Below are 17,538 nucleotides of genomic sequence, written 5' to 3'. Positions count from 1 at the left end.
TAGTGAGCAACCCACCCGCATAGGACCTCAGTGGAAGTTAATTCAGACTGCCAGCTTGATCTGTTAACTTGTAAGAATTCTATGTCCCACCAACTCTGGCCTTTTCAAATTGTTTGTGCTGCCTGTGAATTCCAGAAATCCCCAAGTTAAGAGAATATATCAGGAGAAGGCTCTTGGATAAGAAGAGGAGGATGGTGACCAAGTATGTCACTGAAGCTTTTGGCCTGTTACTCCTCACAGACACTTTCAGCTGCACGGACAACCTGCCGGTAGGAAGACCCCTGGGCTGTGTGTCCTCTGCCTCCTGGCCTGGGAAGAATGCTCCCTCTTACCAAGTTAGAAAATTAACTCACCGTAATCTTTCTTTTCTCATCAGAGGAAGACCCTAAGCTCAGAGAATCTAAAGAGAGCAGAAAGATAATTCAAGGGTTAACATTGTAGCCTTTGAGTAAAAAAAAAAAAAAAGAAAAGAAATAATGTTTTACCTACGACAGATGGGCTGAGAGGAAAAGGTAAAAATAGTCACTTTTGCCTCTTTTGAGACTTGAATCAGGTAGAATGTGCTTAATGGCAGGTGGGATTTGTCTACTTTTACTGGAATATGTCAGTTCTTGGTTATCCTAAAGAGGCATGTGTGCACATACAGTCCAAAAAACGTTCTTCTGCCTGTGGACTTCCTGCATGGCCTGGTGCTGTCGGAATCTCAAACTCAGAGCAGCGTGGTTATATAATGTAAGAGGAGGGCCTTTCAGCAGAGAGATATTATCTTCATGGTCTAGAATGCAGGTCTTCTGAATAACCAGTTAAAAATGACTTTTTTCATAGTAGTGGACAAAGTTATCTTTTTAATGGATGAATTTTTTTACCCTAATAGAAGAGGGATAAGCTGCTACATTCGAGGTTTGGGAGAGTTTGGGAGAAAGCTTTGTTGCTGGAATCAATCACCATCTGCATTGTTTCCTTGTGAGGGAATGAAAATACAAACAGACAAGCACATAGAAAAACAGAACTCTGACCCACAGCCTGCAGCAAACTGCCTGGGAAACCAACCCCCCATCTACAATGAACAGCTCAGGAAGCCAGCCTGCTCTAAAACTTGTAGGAAGTTAGACCGCTATCTCTAGTAACAATCTAAGAAGCTAAACAATAACTTCTGAAACAATCAGCCCCAAATGGCCAGACCTTTGTTAACCACGGATGGCTTCCCTTATCCCTTTTTTTTTTTTTTAACTGTCATCCATATTTTATGGCAAAGAGATTGCCATTCCTCTTAGGTGTTTTCACATACGAGCAATGGCTGCTTACAGAACAGAAAAAAGAATTTAAACAACCCGAAACACACAAAAACAACCCATCAAATTCAAATGACAGAAGTATGGCTGGAAGGTTACATCTCCCGTCCAAACTAAACCCTTTAGCAACGATTGCATTGCCTTCAATTCTGCAAATGACAGTCTCCCAGCAGGCTGCATTATTCTGACCCCACACATCCTCACTATAATTGGCTGCCCATGAAACTCTCATCACAGACAGCCTTGTTAGCTCATGGGCTTCCCTAATCTTTATCCCTGCTTCCAACTGAGGACCAATCAAGAAAAGATAAATATGCATCCTCATGAATCACATAAGATCCCTGCTTCAAGGTCTCCACCTATGGCTGCCCCATGCCAGGGGGCTCTGATCAGGGCACCAGAAGCCTTCCCACCCCTCTGCTTGCCTTTGAGTGTCTGCCAAACGCAAGTGATGGCCCCTGACTCTCTTGCTATAGCAAGCTCTAAATTAATAGCCTTTGTGTGTTCTCATTTGGTTGGTATTTCTGTATTTCCACACTTGCTGTCAGCTGTCAGATTTGCACAGCCAAGCTGTCTGACTTCTTGTTATGCAGAATAGGGAAAGGGGAGAGAAATATGTACCAGTAGGGCTGGTCCTGAGAATGTGGGACAGTGAACCTGGGAGGGCCCTGTGGAGTGATGAGCAGAGGCAGCTGGTGGGGACCTGACTTCAGTGTGAAAAGTAAGCAATGTCAACTCTTTTATTTTTAATTAACTAATTTATTTATTTATTTTTGGCTGCGTTGGGTCTTCGCTGCTGTGCATGGGTTTTCTCTAGTTGCGGCGAGCGGGGGCTACTCTTTGTTGTGGTGCGCAGGCTTCTCATTGCGGTGGCTTCTCTTGTTGTGGAGCACGGGCTCTAGGCACACGGGCTTCAGTAGTTGCGGCGTTTGGGCTTCAGTAGTTGTGGCTCGAGGACTCTAGAGCACAGGCTCAGTAGTTGTGGCACACAGGCTTCGTTGCTCCGCGGCATGTGGGATCTTCCCGGACCAGGGCTCGAACCCGTGTCCCCTGCATTGTCAGGTGGATTCCCAACCACTGTACTACCAGGGAAATCCCAGCAATGTCAACTCTTGATGGTCCACACAGTGTCAGTCAAATGTCCACATTTTAGAAATTAAAAGTGCCATATATAAGTGCCATATAGAGCAAGATTCACCATCTTTTTCATCGTATTTCTTATTCCTTGTTTGGGTCTAGTTCTGTGTAAGAAAAAAGAAACCCTCCTGGAATCTGAGATTTTCCAATTTGACTTTTGTCCTCTGAAATACTAGCGAATGTTTTGACATTCTAACTTCCCCCCAAAATTCTTTGGGGTGAAAGTTGCCTCTCTGCCCAGAAAAAGATTGCTTTTGGAAGTGCTGATGGAAAACGAATCAGATGTGGTGCTGTGTGTGGTTGGTTTATTTTATAAACACCAGGACAAAGCATTTTGCAATCAAAGTTGGAGCGTGGTATGGAGGTGCAACCTGTGTAGGGGATCAGTCCCTCCTTGTAGCCAGACTGCAGGTGACAGAAGACACAGAGGAAGGGGCTGGCTGGCACTTCTGTGATAGCCTTTTAGAAGGAGTTGCCAGCAGGCTTACTCAACATTCTTTGGCCTCAGATATTGGTCTCAGTCTTAGTTCTCTGATGAAAAGCTGGAAGCCAAGAGTTTGTCAGTTCCTTTGCATTCTGGAAAAAAAAAATCAAATCTAAAAATATATGTGACGGATCATTTTTTAAGACTGTGACTCAAACCAAAAATTTCAGAGTTTGGATAGTTAGTGATTTTAAATGAACAGGGATCTAGTCTTTATTTTTAAGAATCAGTGGGAAGTTGATTATGATGATCTCAATGTTGAATGAGTCCTGCGTTTATTCATAGTAGATGCCAGCCTTTCCCCTTCTTGCTGCTCTTTTGTTTCCAGCCCCTTCCCTTCTTATCATTCTTTTGCTTCTTCAACAAGGATTCTTTGAGAGTGAGCCTTTGTGAGAATCTTGCCCATGGAGTTTCTTCTCATGACTTTTTTCTTCTTTCACTTTGATCACTAGTGACACCACAAACTCCAAAGAATCTAGAAGGAACTCTGGGGGAGAAAGTACAGCTTATAGAATTCTAACTAGTGAAAACTCTGAAACTCCCCAGGGCTTGCCTGAAGTGGAATAGTTTCCATAAACTTCTAAAACTCCTCTATTCTGAGACTCAGGGTATAGGAGTTTGAGGCTGTTTTCAGGACCATTCAGCCCCATTCACTTACTTCACAGATGATGCCCTTGCGATCCAGAGATGCTAAGTCATCTCTGTAAGGTCACACCTCAATTCAAGAGCTATTTCTGTCATCAAATTTGGAATACACGTTAAGAGCCTACGTTATCCAGCCATTTCTCCATGCCACTCATTCACCCCAGAAATGTTTATGGACCGTGCTCTCCGTGCCCTGCCTTGGAATAAACAAACATGAATAACAGAGTCTGTCTCTCCAGCAAGGTCCTGGCCCAGGGCAGGAGACACATGGTCTGAGAGAGACACAGAACAGCAGGGGTGTCCTAAATGCAACGGGAGCCCAGGAAAGAGCACCCCAACTCTGCCCGGGGAGTCAGGGAGAGCATCACATGGGAAGTGACTTTTGAGCTTTGGGCATATGAGAACATGGGAAGAGCACATGCAAAGGACCAAAAGGATGGCACGTTTGGGGAATGGTTGCAAGTTCAGGGGCAGCTACGTGGGAGGAACTTTGGGGCAAACAGAGAGCTGCTGGTGCTGGAGAAATTGATTGAGTTCTGGCCACGAAGGACCTTAAGTGATGAGCTAAGGAGTGTGGTTTCTTTCCACTGCAGTCAGGCACCGTGTGGTCCCCAGGGTTCTCATACAGGGGACAGACACTACAAAGTTCCCAGTTTGGAACCTAGAGGTCAAGGCTGCCCCTGGCGGTCACTCCCTTGTATTATTTGAATAGATATTTTCTTCCCTGACTATTCTCCTTTGAAGCAGGAAACAAGTCTTTATTTTTGTGGTCCTGTAGCTTTGCTGTTTATTTAAAGTGGGGTCCAGAAGATCAGTATTACCTGGGGCTTGCTAGCAATGTAGAATCCCAGGCCCTTGGGTTTGAACCAACTCTTCTGGTGATTTCTATGCACGTTAAAGTTTGAGAAACCCTATCCTCCAAAACTGCTTTGTGCACGAAGTTCATTAAATATTTGTTGAATCAGATGTCATTGGAAAAATCTCTTTTAATGACCATTGGATTTTTAAAAAATATTTATTCTTTCAACTAACCTAATGGATTAAACCCCAGGAAAAGTTGCAGGAGGATATATCTGTTCGATTCTCCAATCCCACAAAGCTTAAGGAGGTCTGTGCCCTGAAGGGTGCCTTATTGGGATGACAGGGAGGAGTCCACCATGGGTGATCTGCTCAAGCTAAATCTTGTGTTGGTGACAGACTTAAAGAAAGCAGAGTTGGAGGAAACAGTGCCTTTAGGGAGGGGGTGGCCTCATGTTCCTGATGGCCCTTGTCCCTAGAACGAATACTTGCACGTGAGTGGCCTGCGGAGATTTGTGGAAGAGGAGATACAGCTGCTGGAGAAGGCCATCGACCAGTGCTTTGCCTGCATAGTGCAGCCTCTGCAAGAAGGGGTCCAAAATGCCAGGAGTTCCTACCGACGGATCCTTGGGGCGTGCCTGGTGGTGAGTGACCCTCTAAAAAGAAAAACCGTGATGTTCGGTGAGGCCTGCCTGATTCTCCACCTTTTTTCACTATCCATTGCTTTTGAAAGAAATAAAGAGCTAGAAGAACTTAGGAGAGAGTGAAAATTGCACACAGGAAAGCATATTGAGTGAATTGTTTGTGCATTGTGAGGACGCAGGGAAGGGTCCATGTGCAGCAGAAAGAATTGGAATTTAGGATCCGAGGGTCTTGTTTGGAATGCCAGCTGCAGCAAACATCCTCTCTGTGGGCAAGGCCCTAAACCCACTTAAGCCTGTTGGGATTTTTCTTCTGTAAAATGGGGATGGTAAACACTTGCCCAACCTATTTCACAGGGCTGATGTAAGTATCAATTAGATACACAGTAAGAAAGCACCCTATAATCTCTCACTTGGCACACAAATTGTTGTTTTATCTTTTAATTATTCAATAGTTATATGGGGTTTCTAAGGGATGAGAGATAAGAAATGTGTGTGGTTGTTTAAGCCATGAAGTTTGGGGTAATTTGTTTCATAGCGATAGGCAACAAAGTGACCTTGGAGAGAATTGTTTCTATATGATGGTGGAAGATCCCAGATCACAAAAAGTGAATGAGTGGGTGGGTGCTGAGAAGGTGAAGGCACGAGGTGGGAACCAGTCCTCTGAGACAATGTGCTTGTGGAGGAAGGAGCATCATCAGGCACCTTCAGGCTTCATCCCAGGAACCGTCCCCTCTCTCCTCAGCCCTTCAATGGCTCCTTTACTCTGTGACTATGGGCACAACCCAGGGCGTTCCTATTTGATAAGCAACTTGCCTTTGCGATCAGATATTTGGGCAGACATGTATGTACTAACATCATATCTTTAGGTAACATAGTAAAATAGCCTAAATGTCTAATCATACGAGAATGCTAAAGTGAATTATGATACATCCATATGACACTACGTGGTTGTTCAAATAATTTTTTGGAAGTATTTACAATGAATTCAGGAAATGCTCATGTTATAATATTAAGCAAAAATGGCAGAATATTAAAATAGAGATAGATGATAGATAGATTGGTATGGGAAGATAGATATGGATAGATAGAGATAGTATGATGTCAGTTGTACCATGCTACATGGCCATTCACTTAAAACATATTCCCTTAAAACATATATCATTGATTAATGATCACAAAGGCCTCTACTGAAATTTCAGTCAGTGCAAATGTATTTTTTATTCTCTTTACTGAGGATCAATCACCATGTGGCTAAAATTTATCAAGTCTCTTATAGCTCTAGCTTCATATTATTTTCTTCTTCCGATGTGTGAGTTTATGTCTCTGGGAGAAAATATTACAAAGAGATACACATCAAGTTACATTTTATCAAATATCTAATAAAAAGTGTAAAACATCGAGGCTGTGCTCGGAAAACCTAAAACACATACTCGCGGTAGAGTCAGAGCACATTTTCACTGAATAACTGCTCATTTAGCACATATTTATCAAGCATGACCTACACCAGGACCAGATGGTGAGGACATCACGCTGGATGAAACATCGGGCCTGATCTGAACCAGCTGATGGTCCAGTTTAGCAGTCTGATGAGTAAAGAGACAAATGCAAAGCTGTATGTAAGCAGAGAGCAGAGGATGTTTTGGGAACCCAGGGCAGTGGCACCTGCCAACTTGAGGTGTGACTGCTGTCCTCTCTGTGTAGCTTAATAATACATTGAAAGATCATGTCTCTACTCTTCCCTGTGATTCTCAGTAATGGTGTTTGGCCAAAGGCAGTGCAACTCTGATCCCGTGAATTCTAGGTAACACCTACTAACTCCACTATCTTATTGTTTAATTATCCAGAGGAGTAAAGGAAACCAGGGTTTTCACCAGACTCTGAAAGCGGTTTGCCTGAAAAACGGTATCTATGCCTCCAGGACTCTTGGGAGAATAGATCTGAACGAAGCCATCACGCAGCCCATCTATGAACAGATTGATCCTGTTTTCGGAGGCATTTTTAGGTAAAGGATCCTTCACTTGGATCCTCTGTGAACAAACATCCGAAGAACACTCATCTTTAAGTATTTATACTTTGGACCTGGAAGGGTCCAGAGTAGCTTGCAACTTGAGGAGGAAAACTTAGTCTTTGGCAAAACACAAAAGCCTTAGTTTGGTTTACTTGAAAATTTCCTCCCTCCCCAAAATAAAAAGTTTCCCATGGTGACCTGGAGTGCAGCTGGAGATGCTGCTTTCAGATTAATATTATGATTCCCATTATTTTTCAAATATCTCCTACATGCACTGGGGATCCATATAGATCTGAGCCCAGGACAGGGGTATTTTGGGTGGAGAGTGTGGAGTTAAGGAAACACACGGCCTTCGTAAATTTCCCTGAATGAGAAAAGGAAAAGGGGCTCACGATGACTCTGCTTGCTTTTGACACACAGCATGATCACACATGGCGTGGGGTGGGGGGCTTGAACCTTCACAGCGCCCCGTCCTTCCCTTCTTCCTTGACCTCCAATCCTTTTCTCCATCTACAGAAACAGTCTCTCCTAATCCCCAGCCTGTCCCCAGTCTCCCTCCTTTGCCCCTGGCATTTCACCTGGCCTACCACCCTCTCCTGTTTGAGCCATTCTACCTTTGCTCGGTTCTTACTCAGTGCCCACACCCCCGTGCCCCCAACCTTCCTTTAAATTTGTTTGGAATCCTGCTATTCTACCTACACTCACCCACCCCTGTTTACACATCTGTAGGGTAAACTCCAAATTCCTTGGAACGGCCTTCAAGACATTCCACCTGCTTCCAACTGGCCTTTCCCATCTCTCCCCACCCCCCTGTCAGTGTCAACCCCTGGCTTTAACCAGCCTGAGGACAGCAAAGAGCAACTGAGATGTACCAGGAACTTGTACTAAGCACTTTGCATGCATCATGTCATCCCATCCTCCCCATAACCCTCTGAAGTGGCTCTGGTCTTCTTACAAGTGAACACACTGCCATTCGGAGGAATCATATAGTTTTCCCAGGGTCACCCGGCTCATAAGTAGAGAGCTAGGACTTCAAGCCTCTGCCCTCTCCTCTACTCACCTGATGCTTCTTATTCCCGGGAGGTCCTGAAACCTAATTCACTATGTCGTCCCTGTGGAGAATGCCTCCTCCTTCTTTTCACGTCCCTAAATCTTACCCATCTTTTAAGGTGTAGTTCGTCCCACCCTTCCAAGTGGGAACACCTGGGCAGCAGAAAGACTATGAGTTTTGAGGTTAAACAGATCAGTGCCCAAGGTCTGGCCCTGCTACTTACTAGCTGTGTGACTTTGAACTCATTAGCTACTGTCTCTGAACCTCAGCTTTCTCATCTGTAAAATGGACATCATTGCACGGACTTCATTATAGGAATTTTATAACTGTTAGATCTCGTCCGCCTTCTCTTAAAAATGAGTAAAAGAATACCAGCTAGTTTCCTCTTTGTTTTAACCCCACAGTAGCCACCGTTGTCTCTTAACATGTTATGGTGCTTTCCCCTGTAGGTCTGGGAAGCCCGCTGATGGTTCAGCTCTGATGTCCCACATAGATGCTTTTAAGCACTCTCTGCAGGAGAAGATGACGGAAATTGGGATAAGAAATGGCTGGAAATATGATAGCTATAAAAAGAGTTTCCTGATCCAGGAGGTAAGATCCTTATAAAGTGAAGAGGGCAGCGAGGTTGGGTAGTGGTTTTCTTCCCAGCAGGATTTTGGAGGTTGCCTGTCTTTTCCCACTTGTTTCCCTGGAGTGTCCAGGGTCTGGGTGGACCTTATAGCAGGCACTGTGGGATACAGAACATAGTGGGATGGGGCAAAGAGAAGCGGTCCTGAGTCTGCTACAGACGTAGCAAGCTTTGTCCCACTGAGAAGCAAGCAACAGTAAATGCTGAGATTGTCAGGTAGCCCCAGTTCCCAAGAAGAATCTTCAAAGAATCCTTAGAAGTATAAACATTTGAATCCACTTGTAACATTCTCACTGACTTCTTTATCATTTTTGCCAATATCATGAAGTATTATCCACAGCGGTGAAGTTTAAAGAAGTGTCTTTTTTTGCAGATCATTTTTTAGTTTTGAGTCCTCAAGACTCTTGTCTGTGACTCATTCTCTTAGTCCAGGCTGTCTTAGTCTGTTTGGGCTGCTGTAACAAATACCGTAGACCAGGCAGCTTATAAACAGCAGAAATTTATTTCTCACAGTTCTGGAAGCTGGAAGTATAAGATCAAGGTGCAGGCAGATTTGGTGTCCGGTTGGGCCTGCTTCCCGGTTCACGGGTGGCCAAATTTTTGCTGTGTACTTACATGGCAGACAGGGCCTTGTCTATAAGGGGAATCATCCCAATTGGGAGGGCTCCCTCCTTAAAACCTAATCACCTCCAAAGGCCCCACCTCCTAATGCCATCACATTGGGGTTTAAGATTTCAACATAAGAATCTGAGGGAACATGACTATTCAGTCCACAGCACAGGCCCAGCCCAAGTTACAGGGTAACACTAGAGAAATCGCCTGTGCCTCCCCCAGCCTCCCCCAAATGCCCCATCCCAGCAGCTTGCATGCACCCGAGTTCGACTCTGCATATAGTTATAGAGTTTTCTGAGGTGCCCGGCACTGTGGGAAGCACTTGGGGCTATAAAAGTGCTTCAGATAAAGCTCCTGCTTGTGTGGAGTTCACAGTGGCGGAGACGTGTGAACAGCCAACGATAATACAGGGCAGAGGAGGCGGTGGCCGTACACGGGAACCCCTGCCCTGTTTCTATTAAGGGATTGTCACAAATGGCTTTTTGTTAACGTGGATTCTCAGATAAGCGCCATCCTGGGAGGCCTGGAGGGACACATCCTCAGAAAGAAGAGGAGGATTTATGAGTCTCTCAGCACCTCTGTTCAGAACGACCTGAAGCCCTGTTACGAAGGTGGGCCCCCGAGAGTAACTTTTCCACCTCCTCCGGGGTCTGTCGGCTCCTTTAGCATCCTTGTCTGCTGCTCCCTCTTCAAAGTATTTGTCCTCCTGTGTCCTAAGTCCCCATAACACTCTCGGTCTACAAATTAAAACCAAACAATTGCAAGGGTGTGGGGAGAGGTCATTCATGAACCATTTCTATCTGTGTGTTTCTAGTTCTTTCTGTCAACCCTTTATCTAGACACCTTGCTTCTCTCCATGCTGCATCTCAGCTAATTAAACTATAAAATCCATTATCCAATTCTCATTCTTATTTTCTTTAAGTATTTGTAAACTCACTTTCCAGCTTTTTCTTGGTTTGGTGGTCCCACTGTTCTTTTTTTCTGGGGTGGGCGGGTGAGTTTGCAATTTTGGAAGCTTCTGCTTAATTCACTCATTAGATTTTCAACATGAAAATGATCTAAATATTGAGTTAGTGTTTTGTATCATGTTATTCTATTTCCACGGTGTAGAAAATGGTGCTACATGTATGAATATATATAAGTGTATGTATAATATATATGTGTGTGTATGTGTGTGTGTGTATAGTTTGTTTGCTTGTCTTTTTTTTAAATGTGCTTTTTAAATTTATTTTTTATTTTAAAAATAAATTTATTTATTTACTTTTGGCTGCGTTGGGTCTTCATTGCTGCATGCAGGCTTTCTCTAGTTGCGGTGAGCAGGGGCCACTCTTCATTGTGGTGTACGGGCTTCTCATGGCAGTGGCTTCTCTTGTTGCAGAGCACGGGCTCTAGGCATGCAGGCTTCACTAGTTGTGGCACGTGGGCTTCAGCAGTTGTGGCTCGTGGGCTCTAGAACACAGGCTCAGTAGTTGTGGCGCACTGGCTTAGTTGCTCTGCAGCATGTGGGATCTTCCCGGACCAGGGCTTGAACCCGTGTCCCCTGCATTGGCAGGCAGATTCTTAACCACTGCACCACCAGGGAAGTCCCTGTTTGCTTGTCTGTCTTTCTGATGCTAAAGGTCTCTAAGCAAGTCCTTGCTGTGCTGTGACTGTGACTATCATTTTTGCCAGAGGCAGCTCAGATCACGGGCAAAAAAGCATGTGAAAGAATGAAAGATGTCCTCAGAAGAGGGCTGGACCGGCAGGTGGCCGAGGGCATGTTCCAACGGGCTCAAGGAAGGATGCAGCACCAATTTCACCAGCTGAAGGTATTTGACATCCATGGTTTGAATTCCAGTCTCAGAGAGGCTCCTGGGGGAGCACAGGAAGCAGGTACAGAAGACAGAAGAAGTAGTAGTTGTTTGGGCCCAAATAGAGCCGGATGCCTTCTCCAGAGAGGGCCCAACCGATGGCCATGATTCTGGGGAGGAGGCCAGCCTCCACTGCCACCACATGCTGGCTTGGGCTTCTCTCTGAGGCCGTGGCTTCAGAAATGCAGCCCCTCCATCTCTCTCCTGCCTCTTTCCTCTTTACTGAGTCATCACTAGGACAACTGTAATATCTAGAGGGGATCCTAGGCTCTTCACAAACATGAGTTCATTGAATCCCCAGCAACTCTGTGAAGTATACTATTATTGTTCCCATTTTACAGATGAGAAAACTGAGACAGAGAGAGGTGTATCAAGAGGTCACACAGCTCGTAAGTTACAGAGCAGGGATTTGGGACCAGGTAACCTGGCTCCGGCAATAGCATAATCTTAAGACAGATTTTTTTTTTAATGAGGGAAAATGACTTGTTTACATAAAATACCAATAGATAAATGCCAGTCAACTATTATAAGTCAGTCCATTACAGTCCCTGGCATAGATTTAGGTGTGACGCTATCTATCTCAGAAGACAGTTCCTAACAGTTTCCTCAAACCTAAGTGCTTCTGTCAAGTACGCTTGGATGATCTTATCCCAGCCCTGGGTCTCTTAGCTTGCCAACCCCTCCCCAGGTAATATAAATTCTTTGTTTTAATCCAAGGACTGCTGGCTGCCCCCCACCCCACCCCAGGTCCCAAGCCAATAGGGTTTCCAAATTCATCAGCCTCAGTCCAGGCTTAGCTGACTCTCTCCCAACCTCCTGAGGACCCCGGCTCCTTGCTATTTCCGTCCACCTCTGAACCAGCCTGCTTCCTGAAACCTGCTTCTGCACAATCTCCTCTCCCCGCATCACCACGGTTACGGAAAATACCTTTCTCCACAATACAAGGCATGTAATATCTCTTGGACCAGGCTAAGAGGTATCTCATTTACCAGGCGTGGTTTAGTTTCCATCATTTAACATATTACCACCGACTACAAATACTTGCAGAAAATTTGCCAAACTCTACGGCTGCCAATCCCCACTGAATGTATAAAAACCGGCCCTAAGGTGCCCAAGAAAACAATTCCACTGAAAAATGATTAGCACGCTGAGTGTGTACAAATGTATGAAGGTGAAACTGGGCAAGACCACAGAGGGCTCCCATTCTCTGATCTCACCAACAAGGAAGCTGAGGCCAAGGGCCTGAGGTACTAGAACAAGGTTCACAGATGCAGCCGAGATTAGAGCTTTGGGTTCCCAGCCTGGTGCATTGAAGAAAAGACCATAAGACTTGGAGTCAGGTTCAAGATGCAGGTTCAAAACTAGGCTCTGTCAGGCTAGTGGAGAGTCCAGTGTTTTTCAAAGGGAGGCAAGAGATGCTTAGAAGAGGAAAACTGGTTTTAGTTGATAGAACGACTGAGAGTAGCAAGAAGACATTGCTCAGGTAGTTGGAAAGTTATATATTAATGGTGTATTATGAAAAGCAGGAGGTCAACTAACATTTACGCAGTGACTAAATGCATGATAGGACAATGGGACGGTGACCCTCGCTTTGCCTCTGTTTCTGTCTCTGTGGTGGCTGTTCTCCCCCCACCATGCCTCTGTGCCTCCTCATTACTCCTGATTTGGTCATTCATCATCAGAGGTACAATTTCCATGAGTCTAGGAAAGGAGATACAAAGGCAGGTGGGACCCCTCAGAAATGTTGTCCTGATGACCCTGGTCACCCAGGGGATTCTCAAGTGGTCCACCCTTGGACCTGACTTTGAAAAAGTTGCCAAAAGGCAAACTTTGAAAAAGTTGCCAAAAGGCAACCCCAGTCGCTAACACTCTCTCTGGCTGGGGGATTGGGTGGGGTCCCTTTCATGAGATTCCTTTCCCTTCGGCTGTGCCCTCCTAACAGAATGACCGTCCTTTGTCGTGTAGAATGGAATCACGGAGAAGGTAAAAGGCAGCATCACCACCATGCTGACCCTTGCTTCGTCCCAGGGGGATGGGCTCTACAAGGAGCTTGCAGGTAAATACACACAACCTTTGCATGAAGGGTGATGATGCCGACACCCCTCCCACCAAACTGTGGTTGCTCTTTGCTGGATTTAAAGAAATTCAGTTAGGAAGAATTTCTAGGGCAAGGGATGGAGATGCTGAGGACCATTAGGACTGCCCCCTCCTTTGCTGAGCACCCAGTTGAGACCAAGCATTATATTCGGGTTTTGTGTACAATGTCTCACCACATGCTTACATTCACCCTCAGGGGCAGGCATTCTTGCTCCATTGTGCAGATGCAGAAACAGAAACTTAGATAATGTTTCGAGAATCCATAGCTGGAAAGCGGCAAATTCAAATCCATACCTCTGTCCTGGTGTCTCCATACACCCATTCTTTTAGATTGATATCTTCCCATGAGAAGCCTCATTTTCTGGTTGTGGTGGAGAAGGTTTGTTTTCATCCACCAGGAAGCTGGGGATGCAGCACCAGGGGCATGTGGTACAGGCAACCATCTCCCTTTCACACCATGGGCTCCACCAGGTCCCCTGGTGTAAACTGGAAAGTGTAAACTGGTGCAAACAGCAACTGGGCAATTTCTAGCAAAATTTAAAATGTGCGCATCCTTTGGCCCAGCAATCCTTCTTCTAGGCATTTATCCTCTGATATCCTCATACATGGCAGAGTGGCATGCGCACAAGGTTATTCAGGGCAGCATTGTTCATGGTGTCAAGACCTCAAAGATCCATCCGTAGACTTAGGGGTCGTGACTGTTAAGCTCACTTAGCTACACCACTAGTAGAGGACCTCGCAACTGGTTAAAAAAAAAAGCAGCTTTATATGTAGCTGTAAGAAACAAGCTCCAAGATATAAAGTAAAAAAAAAAAAAAAAAGCATGTAATGTGTTGCCATTTGTGAGAGAAACAAAAAGGAAAAGCATATGTACGTGTCTGTATATGCAGAAAAATCTCCATGGGATACACAGGAACTGGTCACACTGGTTGCCTCTAAGGAGGGGAAACTGGAGGCTGGAGAATGGGGAGGGTGGAGACTCGCTTTGCACTGGGTCTTTTAGGTTTTAAACTATGTGCACAGTTGCCTGCTTGGAAAAAAAAAGAGCTGCTGCCTTTGGAGAGTCCATCAGGGTGAAATTGGTCAGGGTTATTTCCAAAGAGAAAGCCATAATTTCCGCTTCTAAAGATCTGTCCTGCACTTATGTATTTCTTTGGAATTCATCGTTCTCTCCCAATTCTGGCTGGTGAGACGGCGCTCTAACCTGTTCCTAATGGTCTCCGGGAAGGAGATACGACACCCTTGCACTGCACTTTATTGGTCTTTCCCATGACCATCTGTCCTGAACCTGTTTTAAGATTAGAGTCACCCAATCGTGTCTTCTTTTAAGAACCACCCCCCCCCCCAGGGCTTCCCTGGTGGTGCAGTGGTTGAGAGTCCGCCTGCCGATGCAGGAGACACAGGTTTGTGCCCCGGTCCGGGAGGATCCCACATGCCACGGAGTGGCTGGGCCCGTGAGCCATGGCCGCTGAGCCTGCACGTCCGGAGCCTGTGCTCCGCAACGGGAGAGGCCACAACAGTGAGAGGCCCGCGTACTGTAAAAAAAAAAAAAAAAAAAAACCACCCCCTCGAAGTGGTCAACGGTCTTCCAACTCTCCAGGTCTCACAGACAGAAGATGTTCCCCTGAGTTTGATGTAAATTACTCTTTGCTATAATTTAAGACCGTCTCCTTTTCTTCCCATCACCAGTGAATATACACTATGTAGGGAGTACTGTGCCAGGTACCAAAGAGGTCTGAAACAGTGCCTGCTCTGAGTCTTAGCTGGTTGTTAAGACAAGATGTGCAAGACTGTAAATCACAATAGCAGATCATATGCGTTCACTCTACAAGAAACCACAGCCCCCTCCTAGGCGCTGGGCAGTGTTCTAGGTACTCAGGATACAGCGGTGACCAATACAGACAAAAATCTCCACCGTCATGGAGCCTACCACCCAGAGGGCAGAAGGTAGGCAGGAAGCAGAATAAATAAAGTGTGTGGTAAGCCAAAGAGCGATACATGCTATGGAGAAAAATAAAGCAGGGAAGGAGAGAGAGAGGTCCCGGAGGAGGGGAGAGGGTGGCCAGGGAAGGTCTCCCTGGAAATGTGACATTTAAACAAAAACCTGAGGGAGGGGATGCACTTGGGCACCAGACTGTTATTCCCACAGTGCAGGAGACAGTGGTTATTCAGGGCTGGGACACTGGGGTAGCTTCAAGTAAGCTGGGCCCTAGAATGGAGCCTGGAAGGATAAATATGATTTAAGAGGCAGTGAGGAAATGGGAGACCTTCTAGACTCAGGAGAAAGGCAAATAGACTCAGAGTTCTGACTACCTTCTTTTTTTTTTTTTTTTGCGGTATGTGGGCTTCTCACTGTTGTGGCCTCTCCCATTGCGGAGCACAGGCTCTGGACGTGCAGGCTCAGCAGCCATAGCTCACGGGCCCAGCCGCTCCGCAGTATGTGGGATCTTCCTGGACCGGGGCACGAACCTGCGTCCCCTGCATCGGCAGGCGGACTCTCAACCACTGTGCCACCAGGGAAGCCCCTGACTCCCTTCTTGGTCAAGGTCTTGGCTCCCATCACTGGCCAGCTCAGGGTGGGTGGGTCTGAGTCATGATGCGGGGCATATAGGGCCATGGGTGATGGAGAGGCTTTTGGGAGCAATGCCAGAGCCAACCCCAAGGTCAGTCTGAAGTGTCCCTTCAAAGAGGACTGTTTGTCAGGGTTCTCCAGAGAAACAGAACCAATAGAATGTATACGTATGTCCATATATATAGAGAGAAAGAGATCATTTTAAGGGATTGGCTCATGCAACTATGGCAGTTTTGTGCATCCAAAATCTGATAAGGGAGGCCAGCAGGCTGGAGATACAAGAAAGACTTGCAGTTCAAGTCCAAAAGCAGTCTGCTGGAGAACCAGGAAAAGCTGACATTGCAGATGAAGTCTGAAAGCAGTCTGCTGGAGAATTCCCTCTTGCTCAGGGGAGACCAACCTTTTGTTTTAGTCAGATCTTCATCTGATTAGATGAGGCCCACCCACACTGTGGAGGGCAATCTGCTTTACTCAGAGTCCACTGATTTAAATGTAAAGCTCATCCAAAAATATACTGACAGAAACATCCAGAATAATGTTTGACCAAATACCTGGGCACCACAGCTCAGACAAGTGGACACATAAAATTAACCATCAAAAGGATCCCATTTGATTGCAGATCATGGGCTAAGAACCTGAGATGCCAAAAATAAGAGCAGATTCACTTAGAACGGCCACAGCTGTGGTTAGAGAGATTGGAGAAGGAGAGAGATGCCTGGAAAAGACTTGGGGGAGGTTTTGTGTGGGGTGTGCTTTATATCTCCTTCCACTGAACACTTATGAGGCCTTTGTAAAGACTCAGTGATTTCACAGACGTTTTTTATGGGTAGGTTTGTGTTTATTTTCAAGGTGCCCCCTATGCTAAGATAAGCCTTAAGGTAAGAGCAAGAATGCCTGGTTTGATCGAGCTATTTATAAAACATATTGACTGGACTCTCTGGTCTCTAAGCTCCATTCTCAAGCTCACATTCTGGGACAGGTGACCGAGGTCAGAACAGGATTCTCGGGGGATTTGTTTTCTGGGGACATTTCTGAAAAGGACTAACTCCTAATGCTTACTTTCTGCTCTTCTGTAGATGTCAAAAGTGAATACAAGGAGATGGAGAAGCTGCACAGGAGCCTGAGGGAGGTTGCTGAGAATGCACTGCTGCGTAGGGGCATGCAAGATTTCCTTCTGAGAATGTCCCCCAGCAAATCCGGCCCCCCCAAAACATAGATTTAATTCTTGGGGCTTAGCACCATGGAATACAAACCTGGAGGCAAATAATCAGATTTACTACTGTTTGTTAAAAGCTAATAAAGAACACCTCCCAACTTTGGGGGCTTTACAGACAACTCAGTATATTGTTACTTCTGTCATAAGCTGAGTACGGAGCAACATTGTTTCATTTTTCTACTATTGCCAGAAAGAGTCGTCTTGAAACCCTCACGAAGGTCTCAAGCTTTAGGGATAAGAAACTTGTGCTTTACTGGAGAAAAATATCTAAACAGTGAAAAACTTATATGTGGAATCTAAAATATGATACAAATGAACTTATTTATGAAACAGTACAGACTCACAGACATAGAAAACAAACTTATGGTTACCAAAGGGGAAATGGGGTGGGGAGCGATACATTAGCAGTTTGAGATTAGCAGGTAAAAAGTACTATATGTAAAAAGGATAAACAACAAGGTCCTACTGTATAGTACAGGGAGCTATATTCAATATCTTGTAATA

At 45.4% G+C, this 17,538-nt stretch overlaps 1 protein-coding gene across 1 annotated transcript in view; it reads left to right on the top strand.

The window, feature by feature from the left end:
- Window positions 1–17,034, top strand: part of NUGGC (nuclear GTPase, germinal center associated) — a gene marked incomplete at both ends in the record, with an annotated part of 41,603 nt that extends 24,569 nt beyond the window's left edge. Inside the window, 8 exons of the mRNA XM_079705747.1 lie at window positions 136–269; window positions 4,836–5,000; window positions 6,845–7,002; window positions 8,509–8,650; window positions 9,802–9,910; window positions 10,971–11,107; window positions 13,115–13,205; window positions 16,895–17,034. Coding sequence (XP_079561873.1) covers window positions 136–269; window positions 4,836–5,000; window positions 6,845–7,002; window positions 8,509–8,650; window positions 9,802–9,910; window positions 10,971–11,107; window positions 13,115–13,205; window positions 16,895–17,034 — 1,076 coding nt within the window. The remainder of the gene's footprint in view (window positions 1–135; window positions 270–4,835; window positions 5,001–6,844; window positions 7,003–8,508; window positions 8,651–9,801; window positions 9,911–10,970; window positions 11,108–13,114; window positions 13,206–16,894) is intronic.
- Between the last annotated feature and the right edge of the window lie 504 nt (window positions 17,035–17,538).

Source organism: Hyperoodon ampullatus, assembly GCF_949752795.1.
Source record: "Hyperoodon ampullatus genome assembly, chromosome: 6".
NCBI lineage: Eukaryota > Metazoa > Chordata > Mammalia > Artiodactyla > Ziphiidae > Hyperoodon > Hyperoodon ampullatus.
The sequence above is the reverse complement of the archived record's forward strand: the minus strand, read 5'-3'. Positions and strand labels throughout refer to the sequence as shown.